The 26,875-nt window shown below is 43.1% G+C and overlaps 1 protein-coding gene across 5 annotated transcripts in view; it reads left to right on the top strand.

Moving 5' to 3' along the window:
* Positions 1-26,875, top strand: part of LOC119970344 (aminopeptidase O (putative)) — a 335,542-nt gene that overhangs the window by 249,437 nt on the left and 59,230 nt on the right. For 3 of the 5 annotated variants that reach the window (XM_038804804.1, XM_038804803.1, XM_038804802.1), the window contains exon 14: positions 18,066-18,182. In XM_038804804.1, coding sequence (XP_038660732.1) covers positions 18,066-18,182 — 117 coding nt within the window. Of the gene's footprint in view, positions 1-3,765; positions 3,833-18,065; positions 18,185-26,875 lie in introns of those variants that run through there. The other 2 variants (XR_005461589.1, XM_038804805.1) reach the window with 2 other exon arrangements.

Raw genomic sequence — 26,875 nt, 5'->3', positions numbered from 1 at the left:
CCCTTATTCTACCTATGTCGTTGGTACCTATGTGGACCACGACTTGGGGCTGCTCCCCCTCTCCCTTAAGGATCCTGAAAACACGATCCGAGATATCGCGGACCCTGGCACCTGGGAGGCAACACACCAACCGCGAGTCTCTCTTGTTCCCACAGAATCTCCTATCTATCCCCCTAACTATGGAGTCTCCAATGACTAATGTTCTTTTCCTCTCCCACCTTCCCTTCTGAGCAACAGGGACAGACTCTGTGCCAGAGACCTGTACCCCATGGCTGAACCCTGGTAAGTCGTTCCTCCTCCCCCCCCCCCCCCCCCAACAGTATCCAAAGCGGTATACCTGTTACTAAGGGGAACGACCACAGGGGATCCCTGCACTGACTGCTTCCCCCCCCCAGCCCCTCTCACCGTCACCCATCTATCTTTATTCTTTGGCGTAACTACCTCCCTGAAGCTTCTATCTATGACCACCTCTGCCTCCCGAATGATCCGAAGTTCATCCAGCTCCAGTTCCCTAACACGGTTTTTGAGGAGCTGGAGTTAGATGCACTTCCCACAGATGAAATCAGCAGGGACACTGACGGCGTCCCTCACCTCAAACATTCTGCAGGGGTTCTATGGTTTTATGACACCTCTCGGTATATGCCCAGCCAGAGTTGGCAACTCTAGTAAAGGATGCTATGGCACTGTTCAAACTAGAGTTTGATGACCTGCCCAATATTTAGTCTTCAGCTAAAGAACTAAAACAGACAGATTATCTTGTTACATATCTCATTGCTGTTTATGGGCACTTACTGTGCGTACATTGGGTTGCTCTGTTTTGCTTCAACAGTGACTACATCTGAAAAAGCACTTCATTGGCTGTAAAAGGAGCTCCTTTCTCCCAATCCCTTTGTTAACACATATGGACTGTGGATGTGTTCTTGAGTTTTTATCTGCATCTATTAATCTCAAAGAACAAAGAAAAGTACAGCACAGGAACAGGCCCTTCGGCCCTCCAAACCTGTGGCAATCATGATGCCCTGACTTTAAAAAAAACTTTCTGCCCTTCCTTGGTCCGTATCCCTCTATTTCCTCCCTATTCATGTCTCCATCCAGATGCGTCTGAAATGTTGCTAATGTGCCTGCTTCCACCACATCCTCTGGCAGCACATTCCAGGCACCCACCACCTTTCATTGTTGACACTGCTAAATTGTTCTCCCTTGTCATAAACATGTTGGACAGCTGGTTTATAATTTTGCAGCCATAATAAAGTTAGAAATGGTAGAAAATAATATATGGCAACTTCTCAGAAATGTGCTCCAGCAGCAACTATTGTTTTGATGTTTTTTAATTTCAGAAGATGCAGTGTCATGATGGAAGAAATGTTAAAATGATCACAGTCTAAAATCTCCTTTATATGTGTTGTATCTCAAATTTATAGAATCTTGGCATGGTCTGCAATATTGGGCATTAGAACATTAAGGATGGATGGGCACAGTTTTCATCCCTTGCTCTAGTTCCAGAGTCTGGTGGGAGGGAAAAGTGAATCCTTTATAGCCACTCCATGGCGTAGAATGGTGGGAAGAGATCACACCCTTGGCCCTGGCACCACAAATGAAACAGTGAGCCTTCCCCACTGATCACTAAGACATGCCTGACCAGGCAATGTTAAAGGAAACTTTACTCTTCGAGGGTGTCTTTGCATTGAGGCGCCCACTTCTCCTTCATGCTGTCTCAGCACTGGACACCTGTAACAGTGATAGGGCCAGCAACTTTGGGAAGCAGGCTGCTTACCTCAATTGGGTGGCCATCCTGGCACTGGCCTCTTAATTCTCTGTCACCTGTAAGATGTCACCTCTGGGCTGTGCCACCCATTGGAATGGCTTCTGCTCCCACTTTTGAGCCTGGCAGTAGTACTTCTTTCCTACATGGGCAATTCAGCCCCTGAGTTTCAACTGCTCCCGTAGCAGCTAGCAGTTTAACTATTTTTTCTTTGCTCCTAGTTTGTAGGCTAATCAGTTTCCACAGGTTATTCTGCAACCAAATGGCCAGAATTCCTGCTTGTGATTAGTTTCTAGATTCAATTGTCTAATTAAATTGCACTGGAGCAAAGCAGTTTTGAGTGCCCCATTATAAAAATGACATTAAATCCATAGAGAGTTTGTAATGTAAATCCACCAGTCTGTTATCAGAGACGATAAACTTGAGATATGAGACTATTTCCACAGGAGTGAAGAAGGCTATGACGAAAAATAATCTAGATTGTCTTCAAATTATTTAAAATTTAGCTAAATAATTGAATTGAATCATTGAATACACCAGAGCTTGATCTTGCATGTTTTCCTAGCAACTCGCCATACAAGCACCAGCTGAAACACTGACCATTCCTTTAGTTTGCATGTTTGGTATCCCATCCACTTTCTCCACCTTGGTTGACCATTGTTGCAATGTACAGGATACAATGCAGTATTACTTCAAGAGTTCTTTGACAGCACATCCAAACCCATGACCTCCATGTAGAGGCATGTTCCCTTTCCTCACCCAACTTCCTGACTTGGTCTTATATTGCTATTGCTTCATAGACATTGAGTTAGAATCTTGGAGCTCCATATCTAACAATATTGTTGGTGTATCATCACCATGCAGTAAAGAAGGCCAACCTTTCTAACAATGTCTATATCTGAATAGTGAATGAATAAATAAATGTATTTTCTTGGTGTAGTATGTTTGTAAATTCATTTAATTATTTAAACATCAGATAAGGGATAGAATTGTCACAGGAGTTTCCTAATCTGCCATGGCGACAAAGTAAAAAGTGCAGAAAATATTTTAGAAGCAGCCATTTACAAACATATTTGTAAGCATTTTACATATTTCATCAAATTAATGTGTAAATCATTTTTGTTGAAAAAAATATAAAAGACTTGATTTTGTTCCAAACATGATAAATATATAGAGTGAAGTTGACCATTGAGCAAGTTCACAGCTTGAAATTCCTTTCCTTTTAGAAATCAGTTGAAAAAAATGGTAAGATCCATAAATCTGTTCAGTTGAATCATGATGATGCTTTCTTATGTGTTTTAAAGAAAGCTTATGACCCAGAAGCATGCACAACTAAGACTGTCTGTTGAGTAAAGGGTTCTAGTTTGCTAAAGCAACAATCTTATGAATAGCAGATGAAAGGAAATATTGTAGCTTTGTGAGTGACATTTTGCCAGCAAAATGTTGAATTGCATTGTGGGATATCATTTCAATGACTTCTGCAATTTGAAAAGGTCAGATTACTTTTTCAGTTTCTGCTTATATTGTATTGAAGTGCTGCCAGCTTCAGCCTCCGTATCAAGATTCGATTATTTAATAACTTTATTAACATGTAATACATACAATTTCAACTATTGCACGTAATTCAGAATGATCTATTCATATGAAAAGGATTTGATTGTTTTGAAAAGAGTCCCATTTTGTGCATGAGAAAGAACGGATAAAGTTGTAATTTGGAATGACATTGTATATATTCCCACCATTGATCTGATTTTAAACCGTGAGGATAAAAGGAAATGTCATCAGGGAGGAAGTATGCATCATTTAGGCAGAGATCCCAGTGTGATAGTGGAGTAATAATAGAAATTGCCCTGTAGTCAGTCAGTTCCTACTGCACCAGTTTAAACATATTTCTGTTCAGAGATGGCTTTCAATGCCTTCATTGAAGCGTGGGTTCAAGCAAACTGGATGTTCGGCATACCAGCTGTACTACCGTAGTTCAGTGATTTGTCTCTTGATTTTAGGTGCAGTACTGATGGTGCAGTTAGAGATGCTCAAATGCATATCTATCATGTTTTCTGGCAGAAAAAGGTCAGTAGCCAACTCCTTAAGTAACATTTGTCGGTGTAAACAGTCGATCTGGTTTGCTGTGATAAATCTGATGTTAGAATTGATGAATAGTCTTACACTGTTCTTGTTTCAGGATATTAAAGTCATGATTGCTCAAGCCTGTCCTTGTAGCAGCTGCAGTGAAGCTTCAAATGTGTGAGAACTGAAGGAGAGTTTTATGCATCACAGTGCTATGCACAGCCCCAGGACTGGAGTGTAATTTAACTCATCAGTTCTTCCATTATGCAGTTGATGTTTTAGATATAGCTTCATTGTATCATAATCAGAGGTAATCTTATTTGAATGTTCTTTGAAGTTTGGAGCAGGCTGTGTTTTTTTTCTCCTGGCAATCATTTCATTAGTAAAAGCTATTAATCTGAATTTTCAATGGTGAGTAAGAACAAAGCACTGTAAAGATCATTCTATTTATTACCATTCTTTGAACAGAATAAATATTTGAAATTTTTGGATATGAAACTTTGTTGTCTTGATGTCAAATTTGTACGTTGTATAAAACAGGGCGTGACTGAATTACGTTGCATTTATCAAGGAGGTAATGGAGCTTTCCTCTAAATGCATTGTCGAGTAGCTGCTCGTTAATGCTGTCCCTTTATTTTCTTTAATGTTTTGAATCGTAACAATTTTGAAGCATTGCTGGTATTGAAATTACCAGCAATTTCATTTTAGGAATCATTAATCCATGGAATGCAAACATATATTTAAGTAAAAATTAAATATTTGTTGATGCAAACTATGCAAACATTTTATCGAGACATTGCAATTTATTTAAAGGGAACTTTAAGAAGTATCTTAATGCCTGCTGTTTTTGGGAATCTAGAGAAAGATATGTTATCAGAACAGTGTTTGTTTTATTAGGCTCTCTATTTACTGAAGCTGTCATAAACACAAACATCATTTTTTGTTTAAATGTATTAGTTGGGCAGTTGACATGTATATTGATTAAAAATGTAATCTGACTAAAGGATGTATTGTGAGTGCACAGGGAGTTGATTAGCACTTTACTGGCACCATAGTTATGATGGTTTAATGCATCTGAATATTGATTCATTTTCAGTGGAATGTATGCTTGCTAAATAATCAGTTTGGATAGACTTGCTTGTATATTTTTGAGTGAGATTATTTTAAATCTAAATCCAGACTTCCTTGATAACTTTGATATTCAGTTTGCGTAAGATCCTGGTAGTTTTCCATACTTGTCTTAATCTCTACTCAATCTTGGACCACCATCATCCATAGGGGAAAAAATAGAACAAGAAACAACATTGCCTCAAAAATGTTCTTTTCAATGCGATGCTATTTTATTCGTGTGGTCATGTACCTTTGCTATATATGAAACTTCACTCTAAACTGGGCCGCTTTTCTTATTGTTCTCAGCAATCATTCTATATTAATGGATAAAGTCTGGGTTTAATGTTTTTGCTATATTTTACAATTGTCATGTGGTTATAGTTCTTATAGTCTTCAAACGTTTTTCAAAAGTTCAAAACATTTTTGAAATGTTGACTAAGTTTTAGAAAGTTACCTGTGCCATCATCATAACCATTGTGATTTGTTCGATTTTCACCTTTGACTCCAAGAGGCACATATTTAATATGTATAATCTCTTTGATCAACTCCACCTTCTATTTTTTTTTATATGTCTGCCGTGGCTTCATCCTGCAGGCCAAAATCCCAATGTCTATCTTCCAATGATGCAGGCCATTTAAAATCATGATAATCTTTCTATGATGAACTTCTGAGATTAATTTAATCATTGAATTTGCTGAAAGACTATCTTACAAGTAAGAATGTTTAAGTTCAATTTTTCTAATGCAAAGGGTACTACTCAGTGTTCGGTTTGGTTCGTAAGGCATGCCTCCAACTCTGGCTGGCAAGGAATTGCAGTTTGGAGGAAAGCATGTCTGATGAGAAATAGTGCTTTGATAGGCAAATTAGGGATGAATGAACCCTGAACTACAAGCCAATCTTCTTCATCTTAGACTGACACCACCCAAGGTAGACCCGATGACGTACAGAAAATGTAAGAGTGAGAGCAAATTACTTAAAATTTAATTTGTATTTTTTGAGTCCGACACCAATTAAAACAGAAACGGAACTGGAAAGGGAAACAGAACAGGTAAATATCAAAATGTATTTGGCCCAGTTTCAAAGGGAACAAAACCAAACATAAAATGTTGGAAAAACCCAGCGGTTCAGCAAGAGAAACAGAGTTAATGTTTTGAATCTAATATTCTTCAGAACTGAGCTTTGGAAACCAAACCTTCTGAGCAAACTGACCCTGGTTTAAAGATATATAAGGACACAGATCAGTCCAATCTGGTCAGTAGCAGTTGTTGAGTCCAGTGTTGCAGAACTGACAAGTTGGAGGAAGGCAGAATCCAAATCCAGAAACTGAGAATAAGTTGTTGCAGCTATTTCTGTTAATGTAAGATAACATTGATGAGTGTATTAGTTCCAGACAGAGTTGAGCAGATTGTACAGGTGGTGAAGACCGTGCCTGTGGAAGGAAACTAACGTTTTGAGTCTGGATGACTTTGACAAAGAGTCATCCAGACTCAAAACGTTGGCTTCCTTCTCTCTTCACAGATGCTGTCAGACCTCCTGTGATTGTCCAGTAATTTTTTGTTTTTAAATTAAACTAGTGTTTCTGCTCATTTACATTGGCTGAGGAAAACATAGAACTCTCATTTTCTAGCCTTAACCAATCTTGGTTCAATTGTGGTACAAGTTAAACACAAAATAAAATTTGCATACCCTGACTAATGCAGCACATGTCCAGAACTGAGCCTGAGTGGTGTGACAAAATGGTTTGTTATTTAAATGGAATGTATAGCTAGAAACGAAGCTGTGAAAAGCAACTTTCTGCCAGGAATTGTTGGTGCTCTATAATTATTAGTCTTCAAACATGTGTCACTTATATAATAAACGTCTTGGGAATCTTAATGTATACAAACAGCTGGTATATTTTGATTTCATACAAATAGCTTTTGTCGATGGATGTTTAAGGAATATAGTTTTTCATAGTCTATAAGAAAGACCTTGATTTATTTATTTAATAAGCAGTAGTTGCTCCCTAGGGTTTCCCTAATTTTTGCAGGTGTGTAATTCATCTATAACTGTCATTTTATCCATATGCATCAAGGTAATTGAAGAGAAATCGCTACTGAAAGAAGAAAATGGTTCTTTTGTCATTTTCCAAATACGTGAGAACATTAATAATATTATCTTCATTTGTGTCACAAGTAGGCTGACATTAACACTGCAATGAAATTACTGTGAAAATCCCCCAGTCACCACACTACAACGCCTGTTTGGGTACATTGAGGGAGAATTCAGAATGTCCAATTCACCTAACAAGCACGTCTTTCGGGACTTATGGGAGGAAACCGGAGCACCAGAAAGAAACCCATGCAGAGGCGGGGAGAACATACAGACTCCGCACAGCCAGTGACCCAAGTCGAAAATTGAAACCGGGTTCCTTGCGCTGTGAAGCAACAGTGCTAACCACTGTGCTACCATGCCGCCCATAAGTAGGTCATGTTGAATAAAATAACATTTCTAAATATTCTAAAGAAAAATATTAGTAAATGGAGAGAAAGTAGCATCAGAGTTAAATAAATCCAACAGAGGAATCATAATTTGTCTACTGGCTGTATTAATCCCTAGAGGGATAAATACATTTCTGAACTAGTTCTAGAATGCCACAGAACTAGCTAAAAGGATAACATACGTATGTCTTGAAAATGTTAAATTTGTGGCTGCAAAGGGTACATCAATTCCCCAAGTAAGAACCTTTAAGATTTCTCAAAAGGGCCACATTTAGGTAACATATTGTCTCCTGAAAAGGACGCTACGCTTCGTGTAGCCAAAGACCAAATTTGGGATATTACAGTGGTCAAGTATAATAATAATCTTTATTAATGTCACAAGTAAGCTTACATTAACACTGCAATGAAGTTACTGTGAAAAACCCGTAGTTGCCATACTCTGGCAACTGCTCGGGTACACAGAGGGAGAATTCAGAATGTCCAATTCACCTAACAGCACATCTTTCGGGACTTGTGGGAGGAAACCAGAGCACTCGGAGGAAACCTACGCAGACAAGGGGAGAACGTGCAGACTCCGCACAGATAGTGACCCAGGCCAGGAATCGAACCTGGGACCCTGGCGCTCTGAAGTAACGGTGCTAACCACTGTGCTACCGTGCTGCCTGCCTGGAGTGGTAAGATGAATTGGCTGAAAAAGCATGATAGTGCTTTCCATGGTAAAGGCAGTTTGATGAAGAATAACTGGACCAGTTATTGTAGTAGGTACATTTGAGTTTTGGCCCTTTACTTAAAGAAACAAAAAGGGATATTGTGAGGGAATTAACGGTAGAAGTAAGGGCAAATCACCAATGGCAAGAGGTGGTCAGGGATCGCCTCTTTTGTGATCAAGACTGACGCAATATTGAGGTCATGATAGATGGCATGGCCAAGGAATGGCTTTGGTTGTTACTGGGAATGTTTATTTGAGGGATGATATTGAATGGGGATGTTCAGTAGTATGTTTCTAATAGAATTAGAAATCACAATTTTCTTGTTTAGGGCTGAAATAGCTACACCTCTCATATTAGTACTTTAGTGGTTACCAGTATAGTCTATACATTTTGTCAGTAGGAGTAGGCCATTTGGCCTGCCAAACCTGCTTCTGCCAATTCAAAAGCATCCAGAGCTGCAAACTAGAATTATGTTTTGCAGGCACTTTTATATTATAATGATGAATCTTCCAAACACAAAAGTCTTGACATTGTAAATTTTATGAGAGGTGGCAACCATTTTGCAGTTCGGTTCTGAGGTGAAACAATTAGGTAGTTTCATAAACTGTGCGATCAGACCAATTTCAGTGGGTAATCCACATGAAGGAGAAATAGTGAATTGACTTGGGAGTATAGCGAGTAAGAAAGTGGATGGGTATGTGGGAACATAAGACTAGGAGCGGGAATAGGCTATTATCCCTTCAAGCCTGCTCTGCCATTCAATAAGACCATGGCTGATCTGTTTGTCGTCTCAAATCCACTCTGCTATCTGCACCCCCACCAATAACCCATGACTCCCTTGTTTATCGAAAATCTGTCAAACGTGACCTTGAATAAATTCAGTGACCCAGCCTCCACTGCTTTCTGGGAGTGAAAACATACTCCAAAAAGCAACGACCCGTTGAAATTCTTCGAATCTCCATTTTAAATGGTAAACTTCTTATTCTTAAACTTTGTTCCTTCGCTCTGATCTCTCCGACAAATGTAAAATTTCTCATGGTATCTAGCCTATCAAATCCTCGCAGGATCTTGTATATTTCAATAAAATCATCTCTCATCCATCCAAACTGCAAGCATATAGGCCCAACTGCTCAATCTTTCTGAAAAGATAAGCCCTTCTTCCCAGAAATGAGTCAAGTGAATGTCCTTGTGCTACATCTAATACAGTTATCCCTTTTTTCAGATGAGGAGGCTAAATGGTTACAGTATTCCAAATGCAGTGTCACCAAGACACTGTATAGCTGCAGTAAAACCGCCCTACTTTTATATTCCATTCCCCTTGTAATAAATGGCAACATTCAATTTGCCTTCATAATCACTTGTACCTGTGGACTAACGGTTTTGTGATTTATGCATTAGGACACCCAGATCCTTCTGTACCACTTGAGTTCTGCAATCTCTCCCCATTTAAATATGCTGCTTTTCTGTTTTTTTCTACCAAAGTGGACAAGTTCACATTTTCCCACATTATATTCATCTGCCATTTTTTTGCCATCTCACTTAACCTGTCTATTTCATTTGTAGACTCTCTACTCCCTCTTGATAACTTGCTTTTCTATCTATTTTGGTGTCAGCAGCAAATTGAGCTACCATGTTGTTGCCAATTTGCACCGGAGACACTAATAATGTTGCTCTTTTTAACTGGACACTGATATGACAGTTATTAATGATGATATTGCTTTCAGAGTCGCCAGGTATCAGATGATACCACCATAAGGTTTAACCGGATATTGATCAAAGACCCAAGAACCAGTTAGTTAGTTCAAGTTCAATGATAATTTATGTACACACAAGAATTACTTCGACATGCAACACAAAACACTACAAGCTAAATTACACCTAACACTACAACAACCTGTACTTAACTTCAGGCACCTGACTTTATGCAGAGGAGCAAGGTCTTTGTTCGGATCTTGCGTGGCTGGGTCTGGAGAAGTGACTTTGTTTCTGCTGGGCTCATCTGTCTGGTAGCGATCGTTGGTCTTGAACTTGCTTCTGGTCGTGGTTCTGCAATTAGGCGTAGTCCGGGCCAAGAGAGTGCCGGTGCCGGGACCAAAAGAGACTGAACACATGGCAGTGTCTCTTTTTATCCTTTGGGGGTTCCGTGTTCTTTTGGGCGGTCCTTAGCTTTTTCCCCAATAGCCAATTAGTAGTGAGGGTGCAAGCTCACAACAGCAGATGGACTCATGAAGCTGGAGGGCCTGTCGGTAGCTCTCCAGCTTCGAGGAAGCAGCAGCAGGCTGCCTCTTCAAGTGAGAGAGAAGCACTTCAAGATGGAGAAATGATCCCCCTCCAAATCTTTAAACTTTTAAACAAAAAAGTACTCAGCAGCTGCTGCTCCAGGATTGTGGAAGATAGGGTGGCCTGTGGCTGCAGTTGAAATCAGATAAGTTGGAAGAGGAACAAAAAGCCTGCCGGAAATACCAGGCTCCGAGTTCTCCTGACCGCTGTCCTTGTTCCCAATACCCTGGGGAGGCTAACTGGAAAATTCTAGTCGGCTTTTGTCAATAGGCCTTAATGGACCTTTAAACACCTTAATTGGTTACCCACCACTTACAAGCAGGTAGACCTGCCACCCCATTTCGTATCTTTGAGAAAATGGCCCTGGCCTGAATTTCTGCACATGCCCGCCTCCACGCTTGCTCCCAGTGGGCATTAAAAATCCAGCCCATGATCTCCAGGTTAGTTTATTAGTGGAAAATCCTTTCCTGTTTACTGCAGGTACAGTTTCTACAACCCAGCTGTCCAAAAATTTGAGTTGTCAGAAAACCAGACTCTTTCTTAATATTCCATACATCAATTTAAATGAGTAAAATTTCTAAAAGAAAACTCACCTCAATAATTCGACTAGGCACTACATTGGTGCTGAGTGGCTCCACACTGGCTTTGTGCACTGTTCTATCCTGTGCTCCAAGTGACTCTGGACCCCCACCCCATGTTAAATGTGAGAGTATCCCAAAACCCAGAAGGGTAACTTGGAACACCGTTTCTAAGTGATGTATATTTTCAATTTTGTATAATTTGAGAAAAATATGTGAGCCTGATAGGAATAGTCCAGTCATTGTATGAACAATTAATAAAGAAACTTTATTAACTTAAAAGAGAAAACACACACAAGAAGGACTATAATACCCTACAACACTTAATTACACTGGTGACTACAAACACACGTATTGATTTAAAAAAAAAATCTTTATTAGTGTCACAAGTAGGCTTACATTAGCACTGCAATGAAGTTACTGTGAAAAGCCCCGAGTCGCCACACTCCGGCGCCTATTCGGGTACACAGGGAGAATTCAGAATGTCCAATTCACCTAACAAAGCACGTCTTTTGGGACTTGTGGGAGGAAACCAGAGCATCCAGAGGAAACCCACACAGAGACACGGGGAGAACGTGCAGATTCCGCACAGACAGTGACCCAAGCAGGAAGATTCATTTATCCCTTTGTTCCCAAGTACCTGTGTTCCCTGAACTCTGTGATGACCCTTTGTTCCCAAACAGCATCCAATATATAACTCTTATGAGCCAAATCCATAATATAGTATAAACAACATCCAACATAGATCATGTGGCCACATTTTGGAGACTGTCTTCAGTTTAAGAAAAGGCAACATTGCTACTTTTTGAGACTGTTTCTGCAGTTGGGTGTGACTGTGATTCTAACTGAGCCCTTTTCTCAGTCATTGTGGTACGAATATATCATTTATTCTCCTCTATAGTGGTCTCCTCTATATCGGAGAGACCAAACGCAGACTGGGTGATCGCTTTGCTGAGCATCTTCGGTCTGTGCGCATTCAGGATCCTGACCTTCCTGTTGCTTGCCATTTTAACAAAAGACCCTGCTCCCATGCCCATATGTCTGTTCTTGGCCTGCTGCAATGTTCCAGTGAAGTGCAACGCAAACTGGAGGAGCAACACCTCATCTTCCGGTTAGGCACACTACAGCCTTCCTGCCTGAGCATCGAATTCAACAACTTCAGATGATCAGCCCCACCTCGACCCATTTGTTTTCATTTCATTTTAACTGTCTTTTACCATTTCTTTCTTTCCTGCACTTTTCCTGCACCTTTCTCCTCTTTGCTTCCCCCTTCCCCTCCCCCCACACCTACAGTTCATCCTCTGATGTTAGTTTCCCTGCTGTTTGACCTTTCACATCTTTTGTCCTCTCTGGGGACTGCCATTAGCACTCTTTCCCCTTGGTATCTGTGACCATTAGCACCCGGTTTCCCTGGGTTTCTGTGGCTATGACTCATCTTTCATTCTCACTCTCTCTATTTGTTAACTTTGACAAAGAGTCATCGGACTCTAAACGTTAGCTCTTTTCTCTCCCTACGGATGCTGCCAGACTTGCTGAGATTTTCCAGCATTTTCCCTTTCGTTTCGAATACAGTAGTCCCCCGTTATACCGCGCCCCGCAATACCGCGGTTCGCGAAATACGGCGGGGGTGCTTATGGACCCCAACTTTTTTCACTCTTTTTGAAACAACACCTTTTTAAGCCGGTGAACTTGTTTGTCATTCCGATTAGCCGCGATGATTAGCCGCGATAAATAGCCGCGATGATTTGTAATTAAAGCGTATAAATACAAAATGCCTAAGCACAAGTCTTACACAGTAAAGACCGTATTTGATAGACCGTATTAGAAACGGCGAAACAAAGGCAAAATTATCCAGAGAGACTGGTGTGCCAGAGTCAACCCTCCGTGGGTGGGAGAAAGATGAGGAGAGTTTGAGAACTTATGTTGAGACAGTTTCTGAGAGTGAAGGGCTTGCCAGGAAAAAGGCAAGGACCGCTAGTGACATTAACTTGGAGAAGGCTGTGTTCGCCTGGTTTGTCCAGGAACAGTCTGGTGGCACCCCCCTATCTGGACCTATCATCAGGACTCAGGCTGAGAAGTTCCATCACCAGCTCCACCCAGAGGACACCAATTTCATAGCCAGCAAGGGTTGGCTCCATCGGTTCCAGAAAAGACATGTGATAGGTGCAGTTACCATCTGCCACTCGGATGCCATCAGCCACCTGGAGTGGCTCATAGAATACACAGAGCAACAGGACTTCGACCCCATATACATACTACATCTGAAGAACCTCCAGAGGCAAGCACAAGTCAAGATGAGGAAGGGGATGTGCCAGAAGAAACTCACAGACTTTTTCATGTGATTTAAATGATTTTTAAAATATGCTTGTAAGTGCTATTTTATGTATTATTGTATATATTTTTGAGTGGTATTTTTTAATAAATTTAAAACTTGAAAGAACTTTGATGCTTTTTATTTAAAACGCCCTTCCATTCTTACATTGTAAGGCTATTACATCCACAATACCTGAAACTACCCTGATAGGTTCACTTGTAATTATTCTTTCCCGCAGCAGAACATTATCTGGCCATGTGTTGCTCTTTCAAAATTTTCGTAGGCTATCCGCGGCTCGGATGCAATGCGGGTGGCTGTCTTGGACCCCAACACCCGCGGTATAACGGGGGACTACTGTATATCATTTGTTCCCTTTGATGTTATCCACTCTGCGGATTCGGCTTTTAGCATATATGTGTCAATTGCCCTATCTCTCCACTTTGAAGTTACCTCTTCTGTACCCCATTGTTTCCCTCCAGTCACACAGATAAGCACTTCCTTTTTTGACTTGATTTAATATTGTCACATGTATTAGTATACAGTGCAAAGTATTGTTTCTTGCATGCTGTGCAGACAGCGCATACCGTACATAGGGAAGGAAGGAGAGACTAAAGAATGTAATGTTACAGTCATAGTTACATGTAGAGAAAAGATCAATCTAATACGAGGTTGGTCCATTCAAAAGTCTGATGGCAGCAGGGAAGAAGCTGTTCTTGAGTCGGTTGGTATGTGACCTCAAATTTTTGTATCTTTTTCCTAACGGAAGAAGGTGGAAGAGAGTCCGTCCGTGGTGTGTGGGGTCCTTATTATGCTGGCTGCCTTTCTGAGGGAGCGCTGGAATTTTGGCCAGAGTCAATGGATGGGAGGCTGGTTTGCTTGATGGACTGGGCTACATTCACGACCTTTTATAGTTTCCTGCGGTCTTGGGCAGAGCAGGAACCATACCAAGCTGGATACAACCAGAAAGAATGCTTTTTATGGTGCATCTGTAAAAATTGATGAGGGCCGTAGCTGACATGCCAAATTTCCTTAGTCTTCTGAGAAAGTAGAGTCGTTGGTGGGCTTTCTTAACTATAGTGTTGGCATTGGGGGACCAGGACAGGTTGTTGGTGATCTGTACACCTAAAAACTTAAATCTCTCAACCCTTTCTACTTCATTCCCATTGATGTAGACAGGGGCATGTTTTCCTCTATGCTTCCTGAAGTCAATGACAATCTCCTTTGTTTTGTTGACATTGAGGGAGAGATTATTATTGTTGCACCAGTTCACCAGATTCTCTATCTCATTCCTGTACTCTGTCTTGTCATTGTTTGACATCCGACCCACTACTGTGGTGTCATCAGCAAATTTGAAAATCGAGTTGGAGGTGAATTTAACCGCACAGTCATAGGTTTTTAAGGAATATAGTAGGGGGCTGAGGACACAGCCTTGTGGGGCACTGGTGTTGAGGATCATCGTGGAGGAGGTGTTGTTGCATATCCTTCCTGATTGTGGCCTGTGGGTTAGGAAGTTCAGGATCCAGTCACAGAGGGAGGAGGCAAGGCCCAGGCCACGGAGTTTGGAGATGAGTTTCGAAGGAACTCAAGGCTGCCAGATTTGAAGTACTGTACCTATACTTGCACTGATAGAGTTTTCAATGTGGAAATAGCTAAATTCATGAATGTATTTAATTTTCATTCATTCACCAGCTGTTTTTTACTTTTTTAAATCAAATGAGGTTGCTATTTTCCCAGTTGGTAATATTAAAGAAAAATTGGAGATTAGTAAACAGTTTACCTGTTTTTTACTTGCAGCCACAATTTTTTTCTAACTTATCTTAATTCCTGGAAGAAAATATACCAGTTAATGACAGCTGTGAATTTCTTCAACTGATTCAAAGTCAGTGAATTTGAATTCTGGTGATAGAACCATGTTGCCTTGTATGGTGCTTTGAACAACGTTATTTGTTTCTCAAAAATAGTATCTGAATTTCACTTACCTTGAAAAATGGCAATGTTAGCATTTAAACTGCCACCTATCAAAGAAAAATATAGTTTTGTTGTAAAACGAAGTGCTGGATTAGCTCAGCAGGCTTGGTGGCAACTGTGGAGAGAGAAACAAAGTTAACATTTTGACACCGCATGACTTCATTAAATCTGAAGAGTGGTAGAAATGTGATGGATTATATAGTTGGAGACGGGTGTGGAGGGGGTGGAGCACAATAGAAGGTCAGGGATAGGTCAGCTCTAAAGAAGAGTCAAACGGACTTGAAATGTTAACTCTGTTTCTCCCTCCACAAATGCTGCCAGACCTGCTGAGTTTATCTCGCCTTTTGTGTTTTTATTTCAGGTTTCCATAATCTGCAGTATTTTGCCTTTATTATAGTTTTGTTGCATTCACAATTTTAATTATGTGTTTAGAACATAAATCTACGCTTTGTATTGGAACAAACCCCATTCCCCCAGTTAATTTGCTGAACATATTAGTAAATCCACTTAATACAATTTATTTCCTTGTATTACATTTGAGTTGGACCCATTGGACAAAATGACAAGAGTCTCCAAGCTCACCTCAATATTTTGATCTTCTGAGCCTTCGCTTCCAAAAAAAAATATAATTCTGTTTCAATGGCAGATGCTTTGTTGGATGGCAGCTTTACAGAGGATAAAGTGACATGGTAACCAAAAAAGGAAGAGATGGGTCGGGCTCGGGGCGGGGGGGGGGGGGGGGGGGGGGGGGATGCAGGAAGAGTTGGGGATAGAGTTGGTTCAAACATAAGCTTTTAAGCATTCTTGTTTTCCTTGTTATAGCTTTTGTGTTAATATGGAACAAGGATGATTGGAAGGAAAAATGGTGTCCCAGGGTTGAATCAGGTTTACCGTTGATATCTGTAACTGCATTGGCAAATATTTGTTGTAGAAGCCAGTTGTTGATTTCAGAAATGTACTAAATATTTTGCACTGCTCAGCCAGGGAATAAAATTGATATTTTAATTGTGAGCTAATTTCTGAGAAGTTTCTGAGGTATGAAAGGGGAGGCTTAATTTAAACATTTATTGCTGCAATTATTCATAAATATTTTATGTTACTTGGAATTGGAGTAAATTTATATTTACTTTTGGAATCTATACATGTTTCTTACACTTGGCTTAGGAAATAGCTTCTGATGAGAAGTTAGTGAAATTCATGTGAAATTAAAATTTATGTATGTATTTACCAACTACTTTGCCGAGGGAGAAAGTTATAATTATTTGGAATTTTTGTTTGCTCAGTGCAAGTGCAAATTCTGACACCTCTTCTACTCTTCTTTTCTACTTGTTAGTTTGTTATGGGTTGGTAATGTTGCCTCCATGTAAACAATAAATGAATAACAGTGTAATATTTCAGATAATTCTGTCTATTAGATGGGATCATTTTCAGTGGCATAATGCATATTTTTTCAAAAAATGAGATTGTATTTTTTTACTCTTCCTCTTAACATTTTCCTACTGGTATTGAGATAAGGGAATTCGTCACAAGTTGGTGCAGGTCATGTGAACATTCAGTGCTTCTGTTGTAACACATATAGGTTTTGGAAATTGAATGCTCGTACTCTTTAAAACCTCATTGCAAGATGAGTGCAAGTATGCACAATCAACCTTGACCACAACCTTCACAACACACACACAAACAACTTTACAAAGATTTATTAATGATCTAATTTATTTTGTGTCTGGACTGTGTACGAGAAAAACCTATTAAGCAACCCGTGTGGAAGAGTACCATGAGGGGCTGGTTTAGCACAGGGCTAAAGAGCTGGCTTTTAAAGCAGACCAAGGCAGGCCAGCAGCGCATTTCAATTCCCTCCCCGAACAGGCGCCTAATGTGGCAACTAGAGGCTTTTCACAGTAACTTCATTTGAAGCCTTCTTGTGACAATAAGCGATTTTCATTTCATTTTCATTTCATGTACAGTGAAATGTGAAGTGATGGAAAAATGTCTGGAAAGTAGATTCTTTAGAATTTGGAATGTTGAGTCTGCAAATTTTATTGCTATGCACCATAATAAAAGACGAGCAATAAAAAGCGAGTCCAGTTACAACTTGCGGAGTATCCTTTCCCCATTAGGATTGAAACGATAGTGTGGGATTTACTGGTGAGTTGCTGGTGTGCAGGAGGACGGGTTAAGTTTAGAGTGGTGGTTCCTCTTTGAAGTACCTTAAAAGGATAACTGTGTCAGTCATGTTAAATAATACCTCTGGCAACAGCACTAGCATAAGTGATGCTGAATCCCCATATATAGGTACACAAAAAAAGTACTGCTTCATAGTTGGCCTGTTCCTGGGTACATTATGTTGAGTGTAGCGTGCAAAGCTAGCACTTTGTAGCTGTACCAAGGGCACCTGTTCCTGTCTTTAGATTATGGTATAAACAAATGTGCCTTGAATTGGGATGAAGGCAATGTAACAGGGTGTTGTTGAAAAATAATTTTGCTGTATATGCAAGGAATCTTGCAACGAAAAGTTAGATTTTCGCAATGAAACTATTATTTCTGAGGACATATTTGCATCGAAATTCAATGTATATATTGGACACAGAAATGGAAATGCTCATCAGAAACAAATTTAAAGTTTACTTATAGTAAATTTGAAATGTGAAATTTGTAAAATATAAATGGCTGAACGGTATGTTTGTTTTATATTACTTAGAAATTACAATGCACATCATATTTATACATCATATGTGAACAGACATTGCCCTTTTCTTTAGAAATAGCTGTTCTCTCATTGTACTTTACTAATTTCAGCTCCTGCCAGACCAGTTGGTTTTGCTCCTGGAATTGCTGTTTGCAGTGAAGTCCTTGTCTTCCCGAACACTACAGTGGTTACAGAAGCATTATTGCCTCAGGGAGCAGGATGCAGAGGTAATTCATTTGCTGGTCCACTGAACTGTTTTGTCAACACTTGATAAACTATGCCAGAGGGAAAATATGCAGTTAGAATGCTTAAAACAGCAGCTATATATTCATTTAAGCCAGAACAATCAAAATGCACTGCAAGTAATCAACTCTCCTGTTTTTTTAACCTAATGGAGAAGAAAGTTTGAAGTCCACAATTTTGTTGGCGGGGGAAATAAATTTCTATCTGACTTGTGCAAAAGCTTTATTTGATATAGTTTGAAAACTTATGTTTCTAGTGGTGCTTCATGAGTTATGGTCCACTTAAAACCATTTACAAATGTTCATGCAGCAACCTTGTTTTCAGTGTGCAGGTAGTTCACTGTGTTATCTTTCATTTGGGGAATAAAACCCATTTTTTTTCAAAAGCAGATCAGATCAGTTATTGATTACTAAATTATAATGCCCAGTAAAGGCGTACATATTTGTTACTTTAAACATGGATGGTGTTCAGTATATAATTTTCTGAAACTGCCTTTTCTTTGTATAAATGGACATTAAAGGTTGATAAGATGATTGCTGAGGGTCAAGTTACTTTTGCAATTTCTGCATTGACTCAGAAATATCTCAAGTTTCCGGAAATTTTAGATTAAAATGACCATGGGTAAAATGCCTCCTTTCAATGCACATACCAAGATTAAATGAAATGAAATGAAAATTGCTTATTGTCACATGTAGGCTTCAAATTAAGTTACTGTGAAAAGCCCCTAGTCGCCACATACCGGCGCATGTTCGGGGAGACTGGTACGGGAATTGAACCTGTGCTGTTGGCCTGCCTTGGTCTGCTTTAAAAGCCAGCTATTTAGCCCCGTGCTAAACCAGCCCCGAATATGAAATCGTTTGTGGAATTCACACCTCCTATTGTTTGTGGACTTTTTTTTTATAAATGTTTTTATTCAGTTTTCGTATTTTATATTGAACAAATTACAAATTGTTAGGAGAGAGAAAAAAAAACAAACAAAAACAAACACGCAAAAATTAACATACATATTTACAGGTAAGCATCTTCGTAGTAGTAACTGCGCCCCCCCCCCCCCCTCCCCCCCTCAACATGTTTATTTAGCTTGGTTTTGGGCCTTAGCTAGCCATCGAACCCCCGTAACGAACCTGTAGCCCCCCCCCCCCCCTCCCGCTACCTTCCCCCGACTATTCTTCCTCTTGTACATTGGCCACAAATAGGTCCCGGAACAGTTGCATGAATGGCTCCCACGTTCTGTGGAAGCCGTCGTCCGACCCTCGGATGGCAAATTTGATTTTCTCCATTTGGAGAGATTCCGAGAGGTCGGACAGCCAGTCCGCAGCTCTGGGCGGTGCTGCTGACCGCCAGCCAAACAGGATTCTACGGCGGGCGATCAGGGAGGCAAAGGCAAGGGCATCCGCCCTCCTCCCCAGGAATAGATCTGGCTGTTCTGAAACCCCGAAGACCGCCACTATCGGGCATGGCTCCACCCTCACTCCCACCACTTTGGACATTACCTCGAAGAAGGCTGTCCAGTACTCCACGAGTCTGGGGCAGGACCAGAACATGTGGGCGTGGTTGGCCGGGCCTCTTTGGCACCGTTCACATCTGTCTTCCACCTCCGGGAAGAACCTACTCATACGGGTTCTTGTTAAGTGGGCTCTATGTACCACTTTTAGTTGCGTCAGGCTGAGCCTTGCGCACGTGGAGGTGGAGTTGACCCTATGCAGTGCTTCGCTCCAGAGTCCCCACCCGATCTCCATCCCCAGGTCGTCCTCCCATTTCCTCCTTGTTGCGTCCAGTACGGTGTCGTCCCTATCTACCAGTCGGTCATACATGTCACTACAGTTCCCTTTCTCTAGGATACTTGCGTCCAGTAGGTCTTCCAGTAGTGTCTGTCGTGGCGGTTGTGGGTACGTCCTTGTCTCCTTTCGTAGGAAGTTTTTGAGCTGCAGGTACCGTAGCTCGTTCCCCCCAGCTAGCTGAAATTTCTCTGTCAGTTCGTCCAGTGTTGCGATCCTGTCGTCCGTGTATAGGTCCCTGACTGTCAGTGTCCCCCCGTCCTGCCTCCACCTTTTGAAGGTGGCGTCGGTCAGTGCTGGTTTGAACCTATGGTTGTTGCAGATGGGAGCCCTGTTCGACATTTTGGTCAGGCCAAGTTGCTGCCGCAGTTGGTTCCAGGATTGGAGGGTGGCTGTCACCACTGGGCTGCTGGAGTGTTTTTTGGGTGGGGATGGGAGTGCTGCCGTGGCGAGGGCCCGGAGGGAGGTTCCCATGCAGGAGGCCTCCTCCGCACGCACCCACTCAGCTTCTGGCTCCTGGATCCATCCCCTTACTCGCTCGGCTGTTGCTGCCCAGTGGTAGAATTGTAGATTCGGGAGGGCTAACCCTCCCCTGGTTTTTGTTTTTTGTAAGACCTTCTTTGGGATCCTAGCATTTTTACCCCCCCATACGAACGCCATGATGAGTTTGTCCAGCGCTTTGAAAAAGGCCTTGGGGATGTAGATCGGAATGGATCTAAACAGGAAGAGGAACCTGGGCAGTACGTTCATTTTGATCGTCTGAACTCTCCCCGCGAGGGAGAGCGGGAGTGTGTTCCATCTTTGCAGGTCCTTTTTAACTTCCTCCGTCAGGCTGGTGAGGTTCCATTTGTGGATCCCTTTCCAGTCATGGGCTATTTGGATCCCCAGGTAGCGGAATTTATGTCGGGCTTGTTTGAACGGCAGCCCCTTTAGTGCTGCCCCCCCCCCCCCTTGCGGGTGTAATGGGAAGATCTCACTTTTGCTCATGTTGAGTTTGTAGCCCGAGAAGGCTCCAAACTCTTTCAGGAGCGCGATGATTCCGTCCATGCTGCTTTGTGGGTCCGAGATATAGAGGAGCAGATCATCCGCATAGAGTGAGACTCTGTGCTCTCTACCTCCCCTTCGGATCCCCCTCCAATTTTTTGCTGCCCTGAGCGCGATTGCTAGCGGTTCGATTGCTAGTGCGAACAGCAGCGGGGACAGTGGGCATCCTTGTCTGGTGCCCCTGTGCAGCTGGAAGTATTGGGAGTTGGTATTGTTGGTCTGTACACTCGCCATGGGAGCGTTGTACAGGAGCTTTACCCAAGCTGTGAACCCTGTTCCAAGCCCGAACCGCTCCAGTACCTCTATGAGGTATATCCATTCGACTCTGTCGAAGGCCTTTTCTGCGTCCAGGGAGACGATCACCTCTTGTGTTCTCTCCCCGGAGGGGGTCATTATCACGTTCAGCAGGCGCCTGATGTTCGCGGTCAGCTGTCTACCTTTGACAAAGCCCGTCTGGTCCTCTGTGACCACCTCAGGTACACAGTCTTCTAGCCTTTTGGCTAGGATTTTGGCCAGTATTTTGGCGTCTGCATTCAGCAGAGATATGGGTCTGTATGACCCACATTCCGTTGGGTCTTTGTCTTTCTTAGGTATCAGCGAGATTGAGGCCTGTGCTAACGTGGGTGGCAACGTGCCCCTAGCTAGCGAGTCTGTGAACATCTCCCGCATGTGCGGGGCCAGCGCTGTCGCAAATTTTTTGTAGAAGTCCGCCGGGAATCCGTCCGGTCCCGGCGCCTTCCCCGCCTGCATGGAGCTAATGCTCTCCATGATCTCTCCCAGTGCTAGTGGTGCTTCCAGATCCCGTTTTCTGCCCTCTCCCACAACTGGTATGTTCAGTCCGTCAAGAAACCGGTTCATCCCAGCCTTCCCCGTTGGGGGCTCTGAGGTGTACAGCTCTTGGTAGAAGGCCTTGAAGGTTTTGTTAATCTTCTCTGGTTCTGTTTCCAACGTGCCTCTGGTATCTCTGATTTGCGCAATTTCTCTGCTGGCTGCCTGCTTTCTCAGCTGGTGGGCCAACAGGCGGCTGGCTTTGTCTCCGTGTTCGTATAGGGCCCCGCGTGCCTGGCGGAGTTGGTGTACTGCTTTCCTGGTGGAGAGCAGGTCAAAGTTCCTTTGTAATTCTTTTCTCTCCGCCAGGAGTTCTACAGTCGGGGCCTCGGAGTATTTATGGTCTACCTCCAGTATGGAGTCGACCAGCTTCTGCCTAGCCACCCTTTCCTCCCTATCTCTTTGCGCTTTGTAGGCTATGATTTCCCCTCTTAGTACGGCCTTAAGCGCTTCCCAGAACGTGGAGGGTGAGACCTCCCCGTTTTGGTTGATCTCAGTGTACTCCGCTATGGCCTGCGCTATCCTTTCGCTGAAGGCCTTGTCAGCTAGTAAGGCACCGTCCAACCTCCATTTGGGGCGCTGGGCCCTTCCCGTCTCTAGCCGCACATCCATGTAGTGTGGAGCGTGGTCTGATATCACAATTGCGGAGTATTCCACCTTGTCTATCTCTGGAAGCACCGTTTTCCCCACCACAAAGAAGTCAATTCTGGTGTACACGTTGTGTACTGGGGAGAAGAAAGAGAATTCTTTCTCCCCCGGGTGGGCGAATCTCCAGGGGTCTACTGCTCCCATCTGCTCCATATAGTGGCTGAGTTCCCTTGCCATGTTTGAGGTTTTCCCCGTTCTGGGGTTTGATCTGTCCGTCGTTGGGTCCTGTACACAGTTGAAGTCCCCCCCCATGATTAGTCGGTGCGTCGCTATGTCCGGGATTTCTGCCATGGTCTTTTGGATGAAGCTCGTGTCGTCCCAGTTGGGCGCGTACACGTTAACTAGAACTACCGGCGCCCCATCCAGGGCCCCGCTGACCATGACATACCGTCCCCCTGGGTCCGTAACCGTCTTTGTCGCCCTAAACATTGTCCTCTTGCGAATCAGGATCGCCACCCCCCTGGCCCTTGCCCCATAACAGGAATGATAGGTTTGTCCCACCCAGCCCTTTCTTACCCGCAGTTGGTCCTGCTCCCTCAAGTGCGTCTCTTGGAGGAAGACTATGTCGGCCCTCATGTTTCTAAGGTGGGTGAGGACTCTAGATCTCTTCACTGGGCCGTTAAGTCCCCTTACGTTCCAGGTGACTATTCTGGTGGGGGGCTTCTGCCCCCTTGCTCCTGTGGGGTTAACCATATTTGTCCGGTTGTCGCGCCCCTGCCCTCTGGGGTTTCCCTATGTTAGGGGGCCGTCCAGGATGTCCACTATCACTGCTCTCCCCATGCGGTCGGGTCCCTGCGCTCCGGGGTTCCCCCTTGTCCCGGGGACACCCGCCATGGCCGTCCACTTTGTGTCCGCCACGCGGGTAGTCCCCTGCACTCCGGGGGGCCCCTTCACCCACAGACCGTACTGGGTGGGTGCTTGCAGCAGTTCCCTGTTTCGAGCCCTTGTCTGTGGCACTTTGTGGCCCTATTCCCTTACTGGCCTCTTTTGTCCCTTCGTCCCTGCGTTTCCCCTCCCTGGTCTCTCGCCCCCCGGGTGCCCCCCCCCCCCGCTCTATCCCTTTCGGGGATACCCCTGTGTACCCCTCCATTGCCCCTCTCTCCCCCATGTTTGTGGACTTAACTAAAATTCATAATTCAGAAGATAGAGACAAAAGCTTCTTATTCAACAACCAATGTTCATCCTCTGTTACCATGTTAATTCCAAAAATTATAAGTTAAGGAAGAATGAGTTTGAAGCTAGCCTGTACCTTTAAAACAGGCTGGTTTCCAAGACAGCAAAGTAAACTCACTGACTATACCAGTTCATCTGGTATAGGGTGCCTATCTTAATTGGACTTCTCAACTCACTGTCTCTGAACTTGACACTTAACGGAGAGACCTGTGGAGCAATCCATTAAATCATAAGTAGGCATGAATGGCTGCCATCCATCTCATATTTTGTAGCAGTGGCTTTGAACTGTAAACCATTATGGGTAGACAATAAAAGTATTGATCATTTGGTCACCTGTTAAAAAACAGTCATCAGACAATTAGTTTTACTTACTCCAAGTGCAACAAAAGGTAGACTGCAGACAACACAGCAAAAAAACAGAAGCAGCAGCAATGACAGCAACATCTATGCCTTAAGTCTGAAGACTGCAACATTTTAAGATCTCCAAGCCTGTTCTTTTTCAAGTACTGAAAACTGACCCCCTAGTAATGAGACTGTGAGCAACTAACTTGATGACCTGATGCAAAATCCACCTGTGAGGGATTCCTGCAATGACTTTGATACGCAACTTTGGTTATTGAATTCACCTAGATTTACTTCAAATGGAAGAAACTCCTTCTTCACCAGATCTGCACCGAGACAAGTCAATCACGTGATTTACGAATAATTCCTTTGTAACTTTTAGAAGTACACTATCCTCCTCAACTATGATGTGGAGATGCCAGCGTTGGACTGGGGTGAGCACAGTAAGAAGTCTTACAACACCACCAGGTTAAAGTCCAACCGGTTTGTTTCAAACACTAGCTTTCAGAGCACTGCTCCTTCCTCAGGTGAATCCTGACTATATTTGGATATATTATATTTGGATATAACAACTATATTTAGCAACGAGTGTGTGTTAATATTGAAGTAGTGCTGCAATAGAATACATACTTTATGTTGGTAATTAATAAGTACAGCTGTCCCCAGTTGGAAAAGGATTGGGGAATTATCGCAAGAGTATATAAACCAGTTCATCCTGGGTGCCTGGGATGAACTGGTATAGTCTGTGAGTTTACTTTGCTGTCTTGGAAACCAGCCTGTTTTAAGGTACAGGCTAGCTTCAAACTCATTCTTCCTTAACTTATAATTTTTGGAATTAACATGGTAACAGAGGATGAACATTGGTTGTTGAATAAGAAGCTTTTGTCTCTATCTTCTGAAATGACGAATACTCACGCTGTCGGAAGCAGGATGCAAGATCTCAGGCTTTGACTATCCACCGATATTTGTCTTTGGAGGCGGAACCGTATCAGCAAAGGAAAATTAAGTTGAGATGTATAAGCGAGTTATTTTGTTGCCCCAAAAGAAACTAGGCTTGGTTTAGGCTTTGTAATTACCAACAAAAAGTAAGATTAGGAGTAAAGAATTTTCAGAACTGGATGTAGATGACTTGGATACCGAAAATGGATTAATCCTTCTATTACAGTTTTTGCATAAGTTTTACAAGGATGATTTCTTGAAAGCATATGAAGCATGGTCAACCTTTGATAAGATTTAAGGAAACAGTCCATGGAGGAATGTAAAATTAACTTGGGTAAATGATATAAGAGGCTGAAAAAGTTTAACCGTGAGATCCTGGAGTCTCTGTTGCCCTTTAAGTTACTCCATTGTGCATGCATTATTCATATTGACAAGATTTCAATTCCATGGGAAAGACACTCTCCTGGACCAAATGGTTGCTTCCCTAAAAAACGGTTTTGTGAACACAGTCCTTTTCAGCTTCTTTCCTATCAATACAGGTGACTCTCGAGATCAAACAAAGGTGGAGGTTTCCATGGTGGCCGAATTAAGAGATAATCCAAAATATTAAACTCCAATTACAGTACAATGACGGAATTGCTGATAGGTAGTCTGAAGATGGTCACACTTTTAGCCAATTTGAGAGCCAAGACAAAAAGCAGGTCTGGGATGGCGACTGTGCACTTGAATCCGAGAAACACACAGGGAATGGTTAATTGATGTTGTTGGTGTGATTCTGAGTATTGTTACACAATGAATTATCTTTTATTAAAAATAATTCTTATTGGAATTTTTTGAAAAATATATATCAACAGAACAATAATAATAAACACCCCCCGGCACCCGTAACAACGCATATACCAACCCAACCCCCCCCCCCCCAAACCCAATAAACAACAAAATAAATTAACAATAAGCAAATTAACTTAAACACTATCCCCCCCGGGTTGCTGCTGCTGACCTAGTACCTTATTGTTGAGCCAGAAAGTCGAGGAAAGGCTGCCACCTCCTAAAGAACCCTTGTACCGACCCCCTCAGGGCGAATTTGACCCTCTCCAGCTGAATGAATCCCGCCATGTCATTAATCCAGGTCTCCACGCTCTGAGGTCTTGCATCTTTCCACTGCAGCAAGATCCCCCGCCTGGCTACTAGGGACGCAAAGGCCAAGACATCGGCCTCTTTCGCCTCCTGCATTCCCGGCTCCACCCCAACCCCAAATATCGCGAGTCCCCGGCGGGGGGCGGGGACCCGGGGGGGGGGGGGGTGGGGGCAGAGTGACCTGGTACATGATCGGGACCCACCGATCGGCGGGCCGGTCTCTCTGTCGGCAGGCCTCCTTTCTTCCACCGGCGAGCCTGGATCCATCCGCCATGTTTGTGCGGGGCGGCCCGGGTAGGGCGGCCACCGCGCATGCGCTGGTTGGCACCGGCCCAACTGCGCATGTGCGGGACCCGAGTCTTTTACGCGGCGCCGGGTCTCTGACGCCGGTCACGCACTCCTTGATGGCGCCCCCTAGCACATGGCGCCCCGGGCGACTGCCCGAGTTGCCGGTACCTTGAGCCGGCCCTGGGCATGGTTCGCTGAACTCCCTGAACACCTGACGCACCTGTCTTCGCCCCCAAAGAACCTGCTCATCCTAGATCCGGACATGTGGGCCCGGTGCAGCACCTTGAACTGGATGAGACTAAGCCTCGCACATGAAGAGGAGGAGTTCACCCTCTCCAGGGCCCATGTCCCCTCCTCAATCTGCTCCCCCAGCTCCACCTCCCACTTAGCCTTCAGCTCCTCTACCGACGCCTCCCCCACCTCCTGCATTACCTGGTAGATGTCAGACACCTTCCCATCCCCGACCCACACCCCCGAAAGCACCCTATCCCTTACCCCCC

Source organism: Scyliorhinus canicula, chromosome 8, assembly GCF_902713615.1.
Source record: "Scyliorhinus canicula chromosome 8, sScyCan1.1, whole genome shotgun sequence".
NCBI lineage: Eukaryota > Metazoa > Chordata > Chondrichthyes > Carcharhiniformes > Scyliorhinidae > Scyliorhinus > Scyliorhinus canicula.
This window is presented reverse-complemented; position numbering and strand designations above follow the sequence as displayed.